At 38.4% G+C, this 15,416-nt stretch overlaps 1 protein-coding gene and 1 pseudogene across 1 annotated transcript in view; one reads left to right on the forward strand and one right to left on the reverse strand.

Annotated features, from left to right (window-relative positions):
- Positions 1–15,416, reverse strand: part of SP140 (SP140 nuclear body protein) — a 79,105-nt gene that overhangs the window by 11,138 nt on the left and 52,551 nt on the right. The window contains exons 20-23 of the mRNA XM_059168883.1: positions 6,721–6,786; positions 5,170–5,250; positions 1,820–1,879; positions 399–503 (exon numbers count right to left, since the gene is read on the reverse strand). Of these exons, the coding sequence (XP_059024866.1) occupies positions 399–503; positions 1,820–1,879; positions 5,170–5,250; positions 6,721–6,786 (312 nt within the window). The remainder of the gene's footprint in view (positions 1–398; positions 504–1,819; positions 1,880–5,169; positions 5,251–6,720; positions 6,787–15,416) is intronic.
- On the forward strand, positions 10,803–11,458 carry LOC131827720 (large ribosomal subunit protein eL6-like; annotated as a pseudogene).

Raw genomic sequence — 15,416 nt, forward strand, 5'->3', positions numbered from 1 at the left:
CTCTGAGAGTTGAACTTCATGATATGTGATTATATCTCAGTTAAGCTATTGAAGTATTTTACATGGATTATGTAAATTAATTCCTCACAGCTATACTGTGAGGGCTGTCCAATTCTAAATTCTGTGGTCTCACTGCATCCAGCACCCTGTCCTGGTGGTAATCATCCATAAGGGAGAAGGATATGAAGATTGAGGCTGAGGGCCTCTTCCCTTTTATCTCTGGTTCACTTCTCTTTGGTTCTTTGGGCATTGTGGGAGTGATCACTTAATATGTATAATTTCTGGAAGTATAAAAATGTCATCTTAGGGATCCCTTCCTCCTTTCCTCAATTCCTTGAATGTTGTTTAATTCACATGGGTAATTCCATACTGTAAATCAAGTAGACCATGGAACCTACCTTGTTTCAGTCTCTTCTTATATAACATCCCCTTCACCTTACCACAGGTGACAGGAAGTATTTGAGAGTGAAAATCCACACTATCATCTCTGCGCCTTCTTGACCCTGAAAGGGAAGATTTCCTCATTCCACCTCATTTTGCAAATGCACATGCACCTCTCTAACCTTGTGGATTTTGTTCTTGTAAAATACAGAGGTGCTTAGAGAAGTCTATGCTACAAATCTCTAGCATCAAAGGCTTTCTTCCATGTGATATTTTTGATACATAACTATAGAATGTCTACCTCCATCTTATCCTTCAAATCCCACACAAACCAGAATGCTTTTATAGAGAAATAAGTCTTCAATAAAACTGCCTTATTCCCAATCTAGTTAGCCTTGCTGATTCTTACATGACCATGAATTCTTACATGAAATTCTTGGATTTCAATTTCAATATAAGAATTCAAATAAATTCTTATATGATTCTTATATGAAACACACAACAGCTACCTTGTTCTGAAGGGGGGTCTCTCGCGACATTATTTCACCACAGTTAGGTAGCTGGAAACAAAGTGAGAGACTGTACTTATGTCTCCCTAATTGAGATCTGACTCACTGAGCAGAGAGAGGGGAATGAATGACAGGGTAGCCCAATGGAGATGATGTCTGCCTTCCTTGGTTTTTGTCTCTGTCTCTTGTTCTTATTCTTGTCTCTGCTTTGCTTCATTTCTCCCTCACTAAAAGAGGAGCTAAAAGAGGAGCTCAGGAACTCTAGAACAATCTGCACTGCAGAAGGGGAGGTGACTGGCGACCTGACTGTGGAAGTAGGGATGAAAGGTCTTCAAAGTAACTAACTCAAGAAGGATGTGTAGTTGATGCTGCCCTTCCAGCTGATGTTTAGAACCATGATGGGAGGAGGGAATGTCTGTGGTCCAGTGTTGAGCTGGGTAGACTATCAGAACTGCAATGGACTGAGAATTATTGGCTTAATTTTCTCTCTTGCTCTGTGCTCAAGTGACAAGTCCAAGCACACACAATCAGAAGTAGAGAAAGGCAAAGACTACTGACCATGACTCCAGGCTACCTGCAGTGTGCAACCTGTGACTCTCTATGTAGCAAAAGAAGGATCAACTAAATAATGTGGGTTATACGGCAACAGATGATTTCCAGCTCAAAATTTATCAGTTCAGTGAAGACGGTGTCATTACACTGGCCCCTGAACCCACATGGTCTGGTCACCAAATTACTTGTTTGTGGGATTATCTTGTTTCTCTTGCTGATGTATTTTGAAACTGACCCAAATTATATACATCTTTCAATAGTTAGTAAAGCTATAACGCAATTAGGGAAATGGGTTTATTACTAAAATCACAGAAACCAGGAAAGCACAGGAAATTAGCTGTTTAGTTATTGAAAGTTATTCCCCTTTTCTTCTTTACCTCTTGACTGGAATCTTTTCTGTGGGGCCCTTTCACTATGAATTCTGCCTCTCCTTTTCCCTGATAAAATAGAAAAATATAATAACAATCACAGACATGCAGTTGCATTGCATATATTAGTGCTTTTCAAAATTTCCATTTAAGTATAATTTCCCCAAAGCCTATCTAATGGATAAAGAAAAACATATAATCCCTAGTGTTAAGATACCAAGAATTAGATAGCTAATCTTAGGTTTACCTTATATTTTATTTTTCATAGTCCCACATTAGTAAAACAAAAAACAAGTGAAATCAGCATTCCACTGATACCTCAAGCAGTCATGTGTTAAGGGCTTAATAGATGTCAGTTGTACATCTACTAATTTACTTAGTCTTTCCAACAAACATATGAGATCAAGATGATGATTACTGCCATTACAGAAACTAAAATGTTCAGAGAAAATTGGGACAAAAACTATAAAGTTAAGTGAAGGCATTCCAGGTTTCTTCTTGTGGAGAAATGGAAATAAACAGATGTTCTGTGAGGGAAAACCCTACGACAGGTTTTACACGTGAGACACATTCCACACACCTAGAATGAAGTCATTTATACGTTTGTGCTGAAAGCGATAATAAATGTGACCAAGGGCTTTGTTTACCTGGGTTTAGACAAAAAATACTAGAATCTAAGAAACTACCAGAAGAAAACTAACCAAGAAGAATGGGTAGAATTGAATCTTCCAAAATCTTAATTTCAAATAGTTATTAAGAATTGATTTGGTAGGTTTCTGGGGAGTAGGGAGGGAGGGAGAGGGTGGTTGGGTTATGGACATTAGGGAAGGTATATGCTATGGTGAGTGCTGTGAAATGTATAAACCTGGTGGCTCACAGACCTGTACCCCTGGAGCAAATAATACATTATATGTTAATAAAAATAATTAAGAAAAAAAAGAATTGACTTGGTAGGTGTTGCATCAGGAAATGTTCTTACTTTTTGCAAGTTTTGGCTATGGATATGCATGTCTGTTTGCTGTCATTCAAATGTGCTTTAGTTTCTAAGGCAGGAAGACAAATTCATTTTCTTCTTTCTGTGTTCAATGCCCCACTATCTGGTGGTACTAAGTGGGATTATGTAGACCCCATAAGGAAATATTTTCCAGACTACTCAGTCCTAAGTGCTATAAACTATAAGCAGATTATGAGCATATTAGATCAGCAAAGCAAAAAAAAAAAAATCTTTCTTTCAATTAAATCCAAAATTGCTTGGTAAATAGCCCCACTTTCTGGACTTTATCCTACACAATTACTGAGAGAGTTTTCATCTCTTCAAGACCAAAATGGCCCCATGGATGAATATTGATAATTAGACTTTATCACATCAGACAAGTTATAGACTCGCAAGTCATCACTCATTGTTATTTAACCATTACAACCTGGGGACACAAAAATTAGTTATAACCTGTCTAACATTATTTAACCAAGATAAAATCACTGGAAACAAAAGATTGGTAAATTTCTATAAGAAAGTAAAAGACTTGGGTATTACCAGCCATGGGCTAAGGAGAATAACTAAAAGGGTGAAACTGTGGTTCTCAAAAGATAGATTAATCATTTGCCCCCTCTTGGTTTCTCCCTCCAGAAAGTGGGATCATCAGCCAATAGAAGGTCATCTACCCAGTTAGCTCTCCAAGGGACTCTCCTCATCTCTTCTTCACCCAAGATGGTAAAGTGGTTATGGACTCTCTGGTGCTCTCTCATTACTCTCCTGAAGGTCTATGCTCATAGTAGCAAGAGAAGAGATCCAGATATCTTACTCTTACCCTCCCATATCCCAGCCAGGCTTGGCACTAAAGCTCTAATCTTAACTTTGAACAACCCAATAAATAGAGAGCTTTTTTGGTCTCCATCTGTCCCTCTCCCTGGTTACATCTTTCCTGGGACTGGTAGCTATGTTAAACTTATCTTTCATCAAACCCATTAGGCCTAATATTTTTAGGGAGAAAAAGGAAACACACTGAAATCCATTCTAGCCTGTGAAGCTTTTGATAGAAGGAAACCTAGAGCTTAAAACCAGCTAATTTATAATACAGCACCGTTGTGTTTTCTTTTGAAAATAGAGTGACTAAGCAAGACAGGATCTAACTAATTTTTGTGTCCCCAGGTTGTAATACCCATTTAATAATATGGAATCCCCCACCATAAATTCTATCATGGCATTTAATATATAATTTAAGGTTTTTTTTTTTAATTGTTGGGCTTGGCATTAATTAATCTCTAATAGTAATTGTGACACAATTTTAAATTATTTCCTGTTTTCCCAAAATTTTAGTAAAAGTCTCAGTAGATGGGAACGATTCACTAAGTGCCAAGGAGGGTAACCAACTGTCCCAGTCCACCCAGGACTAAGGGGTATCCTGGATGCAGGGTTTTCAGTGGCAAAACTGGTAATGTCTTGGGCAAACCAGGTTGTGTTGTTCACCCTAGTTTCAAGCAATCCGATCATAAGGCAACGGGACCAAGTCACCTATGTGACCGTACAAAGTATCAGTGGAACAGGTTATGCCAGCTCTAGTTCTTTACTCATATCCACACAGTAGAAGAACGGCTACATTTCTCTGCAAAAAAGTCAAGCAGTGGTGACAGACCACACTGTGGAGTTGATGAGAGAATTTCATAGAGGAAAGGGCTAGCAATTGTGTCCCCTGCATTCCCAGTGTTATCTCTCCAGTGACACACTTCCATTTCTTATCTCTCCTCTCTCATCCATCCCCCCTCCAATCCTGAGGTGGCCCAAACCAGTAGCTGTTGAGTGTGGGTGGAGCCAAGCGAGAATGTGAGAAGAATGTGACCATGCCGCATCCCCACTGCAGGTGGCCCAGACAGAGGTTTGCTCAGGCTGAAGGAGGGGAGGTGCTTTGAAATGGAGAAAATATTGAAATTTTAATAATAGTCCCAAAAGGACTCTTAACTACTGAAGAGGGACTTAACTCTTGTGACATGGGAACAGGAAATCTATCAGGCATGCCCAAGTCAGGAAAAACTCACCCAGAAGGTAGATTTGAAAGGGCAGTGAAAAAAAGAACTTATTTTCTACCTGTAATTTACCAAGTCTGGCCATGTTAATAAACCAATGATGCAAGGTAAAGAAATTTCCACAAAAAGCAGATAAAACTCAGGGAAAAGATTTTAGGTCCTGGGCAGATAAAAACTATTATATAAATGCAAACAATTTATAAGCCTGGCTCCAAATGGGTTTGCTTTCTAGATTTTGCTGCTCTCAAACTGACTGATAACTTAAGCTGTCAGTTTAAGTTTGCTAAATTTGTATTGACCCATGGGGCCAAGTGGAAGTGGTACAAACTTTATCTTACCCCTGATCTTGGCACTTCTTTGCAGACGTTTTTTCACTTTTCTCTCACTGGAGACCAACTGGTCAGCAGTGTCGCTTCTTTCTGGGGATAAGCAGGGGAAGATACAGAGTTGGACAAAACAGCAGTTGACATGAGAGACCAAAAGCAAGTGAGTAAACACCGGATTCAATTCTGAAGCCCCTTTTCCTATTCACTCAGCCAAGAAAGCCTGTTTATGGTAAGGGATCTCAAACAGGTGTCTAGAGCATACTCTACTTTTAGGAAGGAAGAGTTTTAATTACGTACAAGATTTTATTGTACTTTGGAAAGTACAAAGTGGTTTAGAATTTATCTATATGTTTATCTATGTACACCTAAAAGAGAATGATATAATAATTAAATCCAAATATTTGATATTTTGAAAATAAGTATTCTTAAAATAGATGCTACCACATTTTTTTTTTTTTTTGCCCAAACAAAACTGTACACATTCACCAACAGGGTAGTCATATAAATTGACAAAAACATAAATACATAGATTGGTGAAAATTAATAATTTTAATTGGACTTCAAAATCTTATTATATGGCTCTGTTCTAAAATTGATGATCACATAAGTCTAGGTCTCATTTTCTAGAAGGAAGGAGTGCTTTAGAGCACTACTGAGGGATGCCTGGGTGGCTCAGTTCATTAAACGTCCCACTCTTGATCTCAGCTCAAGTCTTAATCTCAGGGTCATGAGTTCAAGCCCCACATTGGGCTCCTTGCTGGGCCTGGAGCCTACTTTAAAAAAGAAAAAAAAGAAGAAGAAGTAAAGCATGACTGAAATTAAAAATTTTCAGAGGTCCAACTAGAAGTAATACATAATCTATTACTGGAAATGTAGAACATAAAAATTATATGAGATATCACTATTCTAGAGAGAACCATAATTAATTTGTTCAAAAATATTCCCCTAGGCTTTTGTCTCTGTATATTTTACTATTTAAGCAATATCTTTTCATTTCAAAATTTGAACATGTTTAATACTTTCCTTGTACACACATACACTTAAAAACACAAGTAATAACATAAATATCACCTATATTCCAATGACCATATATAAGCCACTGCATATATTTTTATTGATGACCATCTATTGATTTTTCCATATATGCATATCTGTGTCTCTCTCTCTATAGACTACTACATATAAATAAGAATTTACAAATATCTAAAAATACATTTGTACAAATATATATGTTTTTGGTTTTTAACCATGTGCACAGGTGCATGCCCACGTACACATACAGGCTGTTTTTTGCATTTGGCTTTCTCTGGAACATCTTACCAAATTAATACAAATTTCTTGACCCAGCAGAGAAGCCACATATGGAGGATGGCACTGTCTCCTGGGATTATTTAGCTCTGGGTGATTCCGTGTTGAGCACTAAGCCATTTTGTGCAAGCCACTAAGTTTTCAGGCCTCCTTCTTTACAGCGTATTAGCTTATGTCCTCGTGGTGCAGCCGCTAGGAAAGGGTCAGGGCCCAAGCAGGGAGATAAGAAGCAAGGCCTTACACTGAAGTGCTTACCTTTTTGATTTACTCTTCCCTGATATCTCCTTTTAATCCTTGTCCAGGCATGTCCTTTCTTTTTTCCTTCAAACAAAAGAGAATAACGTTAATCATTCAGAGCTGTAAATATAATTCTCAAAACCACAGATGTTAGTAGTTTCAAGTACTTTTTAAGGCCACAAGAAGAGGATGAAATTCTTAAATACCAGCACAGCTGTGTGAGGCTGACTACGGAGTTATGCTTTACTCCACACAGAGTTGGGAGACTACAGGAGACGACCTTCCTTTGAAAATTAAAAACCAAAACCAAAAAACACTAAAATTGGAAAATAAACAGGAGTTTATTTGGGTGTCTTAGCCTGAATGACCACCTTTGGGGACATATGTCAATGTTTCCTCTTCAAGTGTCAAATGTGTCATGAGGAGGCACATTCTTCATAGCTGGATAGCGTCATGGATAATATGCCATGTTGGAAGTTGGGAGATGTTCTCAGCTTTGAAGTGGAGACTTAAACAATCTCTGTACTTGTAGTTGTGACACAAATCCTCCCACTTCTGTGCCATCTAGTCCTGGAGGACTTAAAGAAACCATAGCAGGTTATGTGTTGTGCAGCATATGAACACATAGGAGTGTGAGTAGACCACTGACACTGGGTAAATAGAGATCTTATCTTGTCACCATTGTGAAATAAAAATAGCCAGCTACTAGATTTTTACTGCCAAGAGTGAATACCCAATCCATGGAGGGAGGCCTTGTGACTCCCCCTTGAGATTCCCATTCTATTCAGAGGTAGATCTACTCAGACTCTAGGACTTACAAGGCAGGAAGGGCCTATAAATAAAAAGCCTTGCTCATCAAATGAAAATGATATGTGCAAGAATTCTGGGATTTTTCCCTGTTGGTACCATGGCTTTCCAAGACCCTGCCCAGGCCTGTGTAGGGGTTATGACTATGTGTCAAGGTCGTGATAGACCTGTTTGTCTCTCAGTGGGGAGAGCCACATCACAAGGGACTTTGTTCCTGACTGCTCCAGGACACTGATCAGGCCTTGACCTCCTCTGGGAGCTATCGGGGGTGCCTCAACATCATCCACATTTCAGCTCACAGACCAGCTGACTCTGGCCACACCACTGTGGCCCTAGAAACTCATATGTGTCGGAAGCATGGCCTGCACCATTAGTAGTCCGACAATGGTGCCCTTTATCAAAAAGCTCCTTCCAATACTCTGATTGTCTGACTCTATGTCCCTCATCTCTTCCTGGACACCCACCTCTGGAAGGCTCCTTGGTCAGTGAAGGCAGCTGTCCCCAGAAAGGGATTAGTTCCTTCCTGTGCCATGATCAGGATAAAAGTGGTGGGGGATTAGTGGTGTTAGAACAATTCTGAAAATTTAGGATTCTGTTCTGCCTGCTCTTGGAGATGATGCCTCATTCTTTCTCCTATCAGTTTGGAGGACAGAGCCTTCAGAGAGCCTAGGGGATTCAGATTTAATTCTGATATGATTACATTTTATGAAAATGCCCTTGTCCCACTTGTATCTGACCTTCAGGATAAAAGTCAGAATGGGAATAGGAGATCGTAAGGAAAGGAGATGAAGTTACAGCCACCAAAACAGTACACACAGATTTTGTGGCAGAAAAGGAAGAGCAAAAATCCAGACACCTGTAGAGCCTAACAGGTATGGTGGAAGGGGAAGCATTAATGATATCTGTCTTGCAGAACTGCCTGAATCCTACCTCCAGAGAGAAACTACCCCAGTACATATCTCTTACCACAGACATGATGAATCTACCTTTCTGCATCAGACAAGAAAACAAAGATTGGCCCCAGCATCTACACATCCCATGCAAGATTCCTCTAGACATCATTCCTACCCCTACTCTCAGTCACTTGGGATGGTGGGCAGTTAGGGAAGGCTGGTGCCACTTGGTTTGTGTCATGGATAGAAAGGACAGATTGGGATGGACTATCCTCAGGAAGTGTCCCCCCCAACTGAACCCCACCCCCAAATCAGGGACTAGATGCAATGAATGAAACTGGGAACTCCAAGGTTCATAGCCCGCCAAAGGCCCACGTTGGAGGTACCATCCATCTTCCTCTGGTTGATGTATGTTCCATTAGGGAACCTCAGCAACTATAAATGCTTCCCTTTCAGAACCACCATGTGTGCCCCTGGAATTGCACTTCTTGTGTGGAAATGCACTTCACTTGACCCCTTATGCAAACATGGTAAATTATACTTTAGGGTTGTCATTAGAGACCTAAATCATTTATACTTTATAAAATTTGTTAAATACTGTAGGAAACAAATTGAGTGGATTTGGTCTTAGCCTACACTGGCCAAATTAATCAAAATGGCTGATGGAGTGGTGTCTTCATGGGTAAATTTACCAGGATCTGCTGTGTTTGGTATATTTGTGGGAAGGCAATTTTCCATGGCATTTCCACATGCCTCAAAATATCTTTTTGGCAAAGGTGTTTGAGTAACAAATAACCTTGGAAGCCAAAGATAATGTAACACTCTAGGTCAGAGAGCAGCTTTGTTTACTGACCTGTATAAAATAGAAAACTCCCTCCTCCCCCCAGAGGAGATTTGTTCAAGCTCCAGCTAATAATATAATGTTTCCTTCAAGGATAAGGTTTGAGCAGGTGTGCCAGCAGCTTCCTCCTAAGACCGAGGTTTCTGAAGTGTGGTATTCCTCAACTTGAGCACAGCCTGTCTGTGCTGCCTCACCCCCAACATGGGTTTTCAGGGAGAAGAACTAATGTACCTATCCTATATCCCAGACATTTCATTCCTAGGTATTTATACAAGGGATCTGAAGGCATGAAGCCACAGAAAGTCTTCTACAAGAATGTTAAAGTTCACTGCAGCTTTTTCATATTAATGAAAAACAGGAAACACTTGCAGTATGTGTCAATAGGAGAACATATATACAAAATTTGGTATACTTATATACTGGGTGATACTTTGCAAAGAAAACGAACAAAATGTTGATATATCCAACAATGTGAATAAATCTGAAAAATATGCTGAGTTAAAGAAACCTTACAGCAAATGAGAACATGCTCCAAAACCTCGCTTATTTAAGGTTTTAATAAAAGCCAAACCAACCTGCTGAGAAAACTTAGAAAAGTGGCTCTCTCTTATGAGTGATGGATAAGTCTATACCAAAGGACATAAAGGTTCTTTGCAGGGGGATGGTCATGTTTTGTATCTAGATAAGGATTTGGATTATACAGGGGGAATGCATTTATCAGAATTCATCAGATGATTCACTTCATATTTGTGCATTTCATTATAATGGTTATCTTAAAAGAAAAAGAAAAGAACTGAAAACAAATAATGAATTCTAGTTAACGATATGCAGGTTGAAGTATTTGGGGGGAAATACAGTACTGGTATCTGCAATTGAAGATGAGTTAGTGAAGAGAAGGAACAAATGGATAGATAGATGGAAACATGACAAAGTAAGAATAGTATAATGCTAATTATGAATCTACATAAAGTATCTTGGTGTTTACACAAAATTCTCCCAAGTTCTCTGTCCCTAAACTTTCCATGATTCAATAATGGCAAAAAGAGCTTTGGAAAGAAAAGAAAGATTATTTACCAACCAATGACACTTAGAATAAAAGAAGAATTTTCACCCACCACACAATAATTTGATAAGATGGCCCATTAATCACCTTACTGTACTGAGGAGAAATAAATGTCAACTTGAAATTTTTAATCTTGCTAAAAAAGTTCAATCAAGGCAAATTTGCAAATATAACACTTAGAGAGTCTGCCACTTAGAGATCACTCACTAAAAGAACCAATAGAGTTAAGTCAGCTGAACAAAAGTCAAACCAAAAAACAAGAAGAAGAAAGAAAGAAAAGAAAAGAGCTCTTTCCCATCCTGGAAGATGGTGGGTGACAAAGCTGAGACACCAGAAACAAGGAAGAAGGAACTGGAAGCCAAGAAGGCTGATGCTGTAGCAAGGTTAAGAAGGGGAACCTCAAGGCTAAAGCACCAAAGAAGGGGAAGGCCGACTGTTGCAGAAACCCCATCCTTGTCAGAGGAAATGGCAGGTATTCCTGATTGGCTCTGCATTCCAGAAAGGCCAAATACAAGAAAAAGTAATCAACAGCTAAATCCAGGGTTGTAAAGGAAAAGTTTCTTGCTACTGTCACAAAACAAGAATGGCGGTAAAAAATACCTACAAAATATATAGGTATTATCCTACTGAAGATGTACCTCGAAAGCTGTTAAGCCACGACAGAAAACCTTTCAGTCAGCATGAGAAAACCGCAAGCTAGCATCACTCCTGGGACCATTGTCATCCTCACTGGGTATCACAGAGACAAGAGGGTGGTTTTCCTGAAACCAATGAGCAGTGGCTTGCTACTTGTGACCAGACCTCTCGCCCTCAGTCGAGTTCCTCTGGTAGAACACATCAGAAATTTGTCATTGCTGTCTCCACCAAAATTGGTATCAGCATTATGATAATCCCAAAACACGTCACTGAAGCTTACTTCAAGAAGAAGCTGTATAAACCCAGACACCAGGAAGGTGAGCTCTTTGACAGAGAGTAGAAGAAATATGAGACTACAGAGCAGCACAAGGGCAATCAGCAAACTACGGTCTCACAAATTCTGCCAAAAACCAAAACTGTTCCGCAGCTTTAGACTACCCACACTCAGTGTTTTCTCTCACAAATGGAATTTATCCTTACAAATTGGTGGTATTAAATTTCTTACAAAGAACCTAATTAAGTAACTGATCATTTAAAAAGTCAAAGAAACAAGAGTGAGCATATAAAATTTTTTAAAAATTTAAATTAAGGAAATATCAACTGCAAAAAAATGGTAATAGTTTCAACATTTGTGATGAAAGAAAATAAAAAATAAAATGATACAATATTACACAACAATAGCTTCCTGGTGATCAAATGCCAAATATATAGTGAATCCCCATGTTCAGACCTTTGACATCATCTAGGATTGAGGCACGCTAAAGAGATGCCAGAAATCTCATCTCAAATTTCCAAAATAGCAGAGGAAAAGAACGGAATATAGAATTCAATCTCAATCCATCAGAAAGCAGGGAATGAACATAAAAACACAGGAAAAGAATGGTCAACAGTAATATAGAAGATATAAATCCACATATATCAGGAATCCATGAAAAATGCAAAGTGAACTGAACTATTAAAAGATTAGGATTATCAGAGAAGATTATTTTAAAAACTAAGTGTTACTATAGGAAACATAAAACACGGCTGTACAAGAGGCCTTAATGAAAAGGGAATTTTAAAAATTCAAAGATAAAACATTAAAAGTTAAAACAACAATTTTAGCTTTCCAAGAAAGAGAATTTAAGGTAAAAGAATATTTAGAAGGATAAGGAATAAGATTGTGTGATTGAAAAAATCCACCAAGTCATAGCAATCATGAATTGCCTAAAAGTACTTAAAGTAAACAACAGAATAAGGAGGAATTGGCAAATACACAATCATGTGGGAAAACTGAACACATCTTTGTGCAAACGCAATACAGCTTAATTTAGAAGATTTAGAACAAAGTTGTTCTTGACAAAGAAGATGTATATGGGGAAAAGCTAGAGCCCAATATACAGTATTTTAAAGTGGCATAGGTCATTTACAAATATTGACCATACATTAGTGTGCAAAGGAACTTTCAACAAATTTTAAAGAACTGATGAGGTCAGTTGTTCAGACTGTGTTCCAGATGGGCATCTTCCATTCCTATTTAACAGAATACCTGCATTATTAGAAATGTCAATGTGTCTGTACAATACCCTAGTTTATAATGTCCCTTTCAAGCTCCCATGGCCACCAGCTTAAGATCTGATCAGTAAAGTAAAAGCAGGATATTGTTGCGGGAAGAAGAGAACTCTAGGAAAGCTTCTCAGAGAAGAGATAGACCTCTACGGGAAGGTGTATTTTGCTCTTCACCCTTTCTCCCTCTGTTGGCCTAATACATAGACACACGGCTGGAGCTCAGGAGGCACTTTGGACAATGACATGATTTTTTTTTTAAAGATTTATTTATTTATTTAATTGAGAGATAGAGAGTTTATGAGCTGGAGGAGGGGCAAAGGGAGAGAGACAAGCGGACTCCCCACTGAGCAGGAAGCCCAGTGTGGGGTTGGGGTTCAATCTCGAGATTCTGGGATCATGACCTAGGCTGTAGGCAGACGCTTAACTGACTGAGCCACCCAGGCACCCTAGGACACCCTAGGACAATGACATGATCTGGAACTGAAAATCAGAAGAAGCTCCAAAGTGAAGGGCCCAAAGTAGCCAATACAAATTAGAAAAAGAAAAACAAAATGGGAGGTCTTACACTAATAGATTGCAGCACTTACTATAAAGCTATAGTAATTAAGATGGTATAGTATTGGCATAAAGATAGACATATAGATAAATAGAAAAGAATGTCCAAAGTTACACCCAAACACGTATGGGCAACTGACTTACAACAAGGATGTCAAGGTAATTAACTTATTAATTCAATGCACAAATGATCTGGGACAACTGGGTATCTGAATGTCAGAAGGAAGGAAGAAAGGAAGGGAGGGAATTCTTGAAGTTCTTGAAGAAAATTTTCTTCAAGAAAGACTATATTTTCTTCAAGAAAAAGTTCTTGAAGAAAATATAGTATCTTGAGTAAAGATTTCTTAAATAGAACTGAAAAGTTGCAAATTATAAAAAATGCTGTTACAATTCAAAATAAATTTTGCTCTTTGACACTGCTAAGAAAATGAACAGAGAAGCTACAGATTATACAGTACATAACCAACAAAGGACTTCTATCCAGAATATATTAACTTTAAAACTAGAAAATAGACAACGCAAATAAACATGGATAAAATATTTGAATAGACAATTCACTAAATGAGATCTATGGGTGACAACTAAATACATAAAAAGATGGTTCAGCACCATTACTCATTAAGAAAATGCAAATTAAAACTATGAATTACCATTACACACCTATGAGGATGGCTAAAATTAAGATTAGCAATACAGAGTGTTAGTAAACATATGGAGTAATGGGGACTTTCTACATTGCTGGTGGGAATATAAAAAGATACAACATAAAACATACTTTGGCAGATCCTTAAAATGTTGAATATGTACTTATGTTCATATGACCCAGTAGTATCACTCCTACATATTTACCTAAGAAAAATTAGATCATATGTCCACCCAAAGATTTGTATGCACACGTTCCTAGAAGTGTTATTTGCAATAGCCAAAAACTAGAAACAACTCAATGTCTATCAACAGGTGAGTAGATCCTTGGAATATCCATATAAAGAAATACTTCTCAACAGTAAAAATGGAGTGACTAATGATGCACATACCAGCATGGGTGTGTCTCAAAAGCTTTATGCTAAATGAAAGGACCATGAGGGGCACCTGGGTGGTTCATTTGGTTGAGCCACTGCCATAAGCTCACTCAGGTCATGGTCCTGGAGCCTTGGGACAGAGTCTCATATCAGGCTTCCCCTACTCTGTGAGGGGCCTGCTTCTCCCTCTCCCTCTGCCTGCCACTCCCCCTGCTTGTGCTCTCTCTCTCTTTGTGTCAAATAAGTAAATAAAATCTTTTAAAAAGGGGGACCACGTGTTGAAAAACTGTGTACTGTATGAAGTCATTTATATGACATTCCAGAAAAGATAAAACTATAGTGATAAAAACAGATCAGCTGTTGTCAAGAGCCAGAGGGTAGGAAAAGGGATACAGGTTCACTGGATGATGGAGATGTTACATGTGATGACTGCAGCATTACATGACAACACATTTGTTAAAACTCATCTAGTCATCCCTTAACAGAGATGACTGCTAGTGTATGAAATTATATCTCAATAAAGCTCATAAGGAAAGTAAAAATGTGCAAGATCTACAGAAAGAAAACTAAAACTTCGAAGAACATAAAAGGTGATCTGGAAAAAATGTGTGGTTCATTCTCCTTCAATTCTACCCAAACTAATCTGCAATTTCAATGTATTTTCACAGAATTGGGGAGGTATTGGGGGAAAATCTTGACTGATTCTAAAACTCATCACAATAAGCAAGCCAGGATTACTGAACTCTTATTTCCTTTGCCTTTGGAGACGTATCTTGAAGGAAGTTATTGTGGCTGATGTCAAAGAGGTTATTGCCTAATCTCTAGGATTTTGACAGATTCCTGCCTCACATTAGGTTCTTTTATCTGTTTCAAGTTTATCTTTCTGTATGGTGTAAGAGAATGGTCGAGTTTCATTCTTCTACACATAGCTGTCCAATTTGCCCAGCACCATCTATTGAAGAGACTGTCTTCTTTCCACTGTATATTTTTTCCTGCTTTGTCAAAGATTATTTGACCATAGAGTTGCAGGTCTATATCTAGGCTCTCTACTCTGTTCCACTGGCCTATGTCTGTTTTTGTGCCAATACCATGTTATCTTGGATCACAGCTTTGTAGTAAAACTCGAAATCAGGCAACATAATATCCCCAGTTTTGTTTTTCTTTTTCAACTTTTCCTTAGCAATTTGGGGTCTCTTCTGGTTCCATACAAATTTTAGGATTATTTGCTCCAGCTCTTTGAAAAACACCGATGGAATTTTGATCGGGAAGGCACTGAAAGTATAGATTGCTATAGGCAGTATAGACATTTTAACAATGTTTATTCTTCCTATCCATGAGCATAGAATGTTCTT

The sequence above is a fragment of the Mustela lutreola genome, chromosome 3 (assembly GCF_030435805.1).
Source record: "Mustela lutreola isolate mMusLut2 chromosome 3, mMusLut2.pri, whole genome shotgun sequence".
Classification (NCBI taxonomy): Eukaryota; Metazoa; Chordata; class Mammalia; order Carnivora; family Mustelidae; genus Mustela; species Mustela lutreola.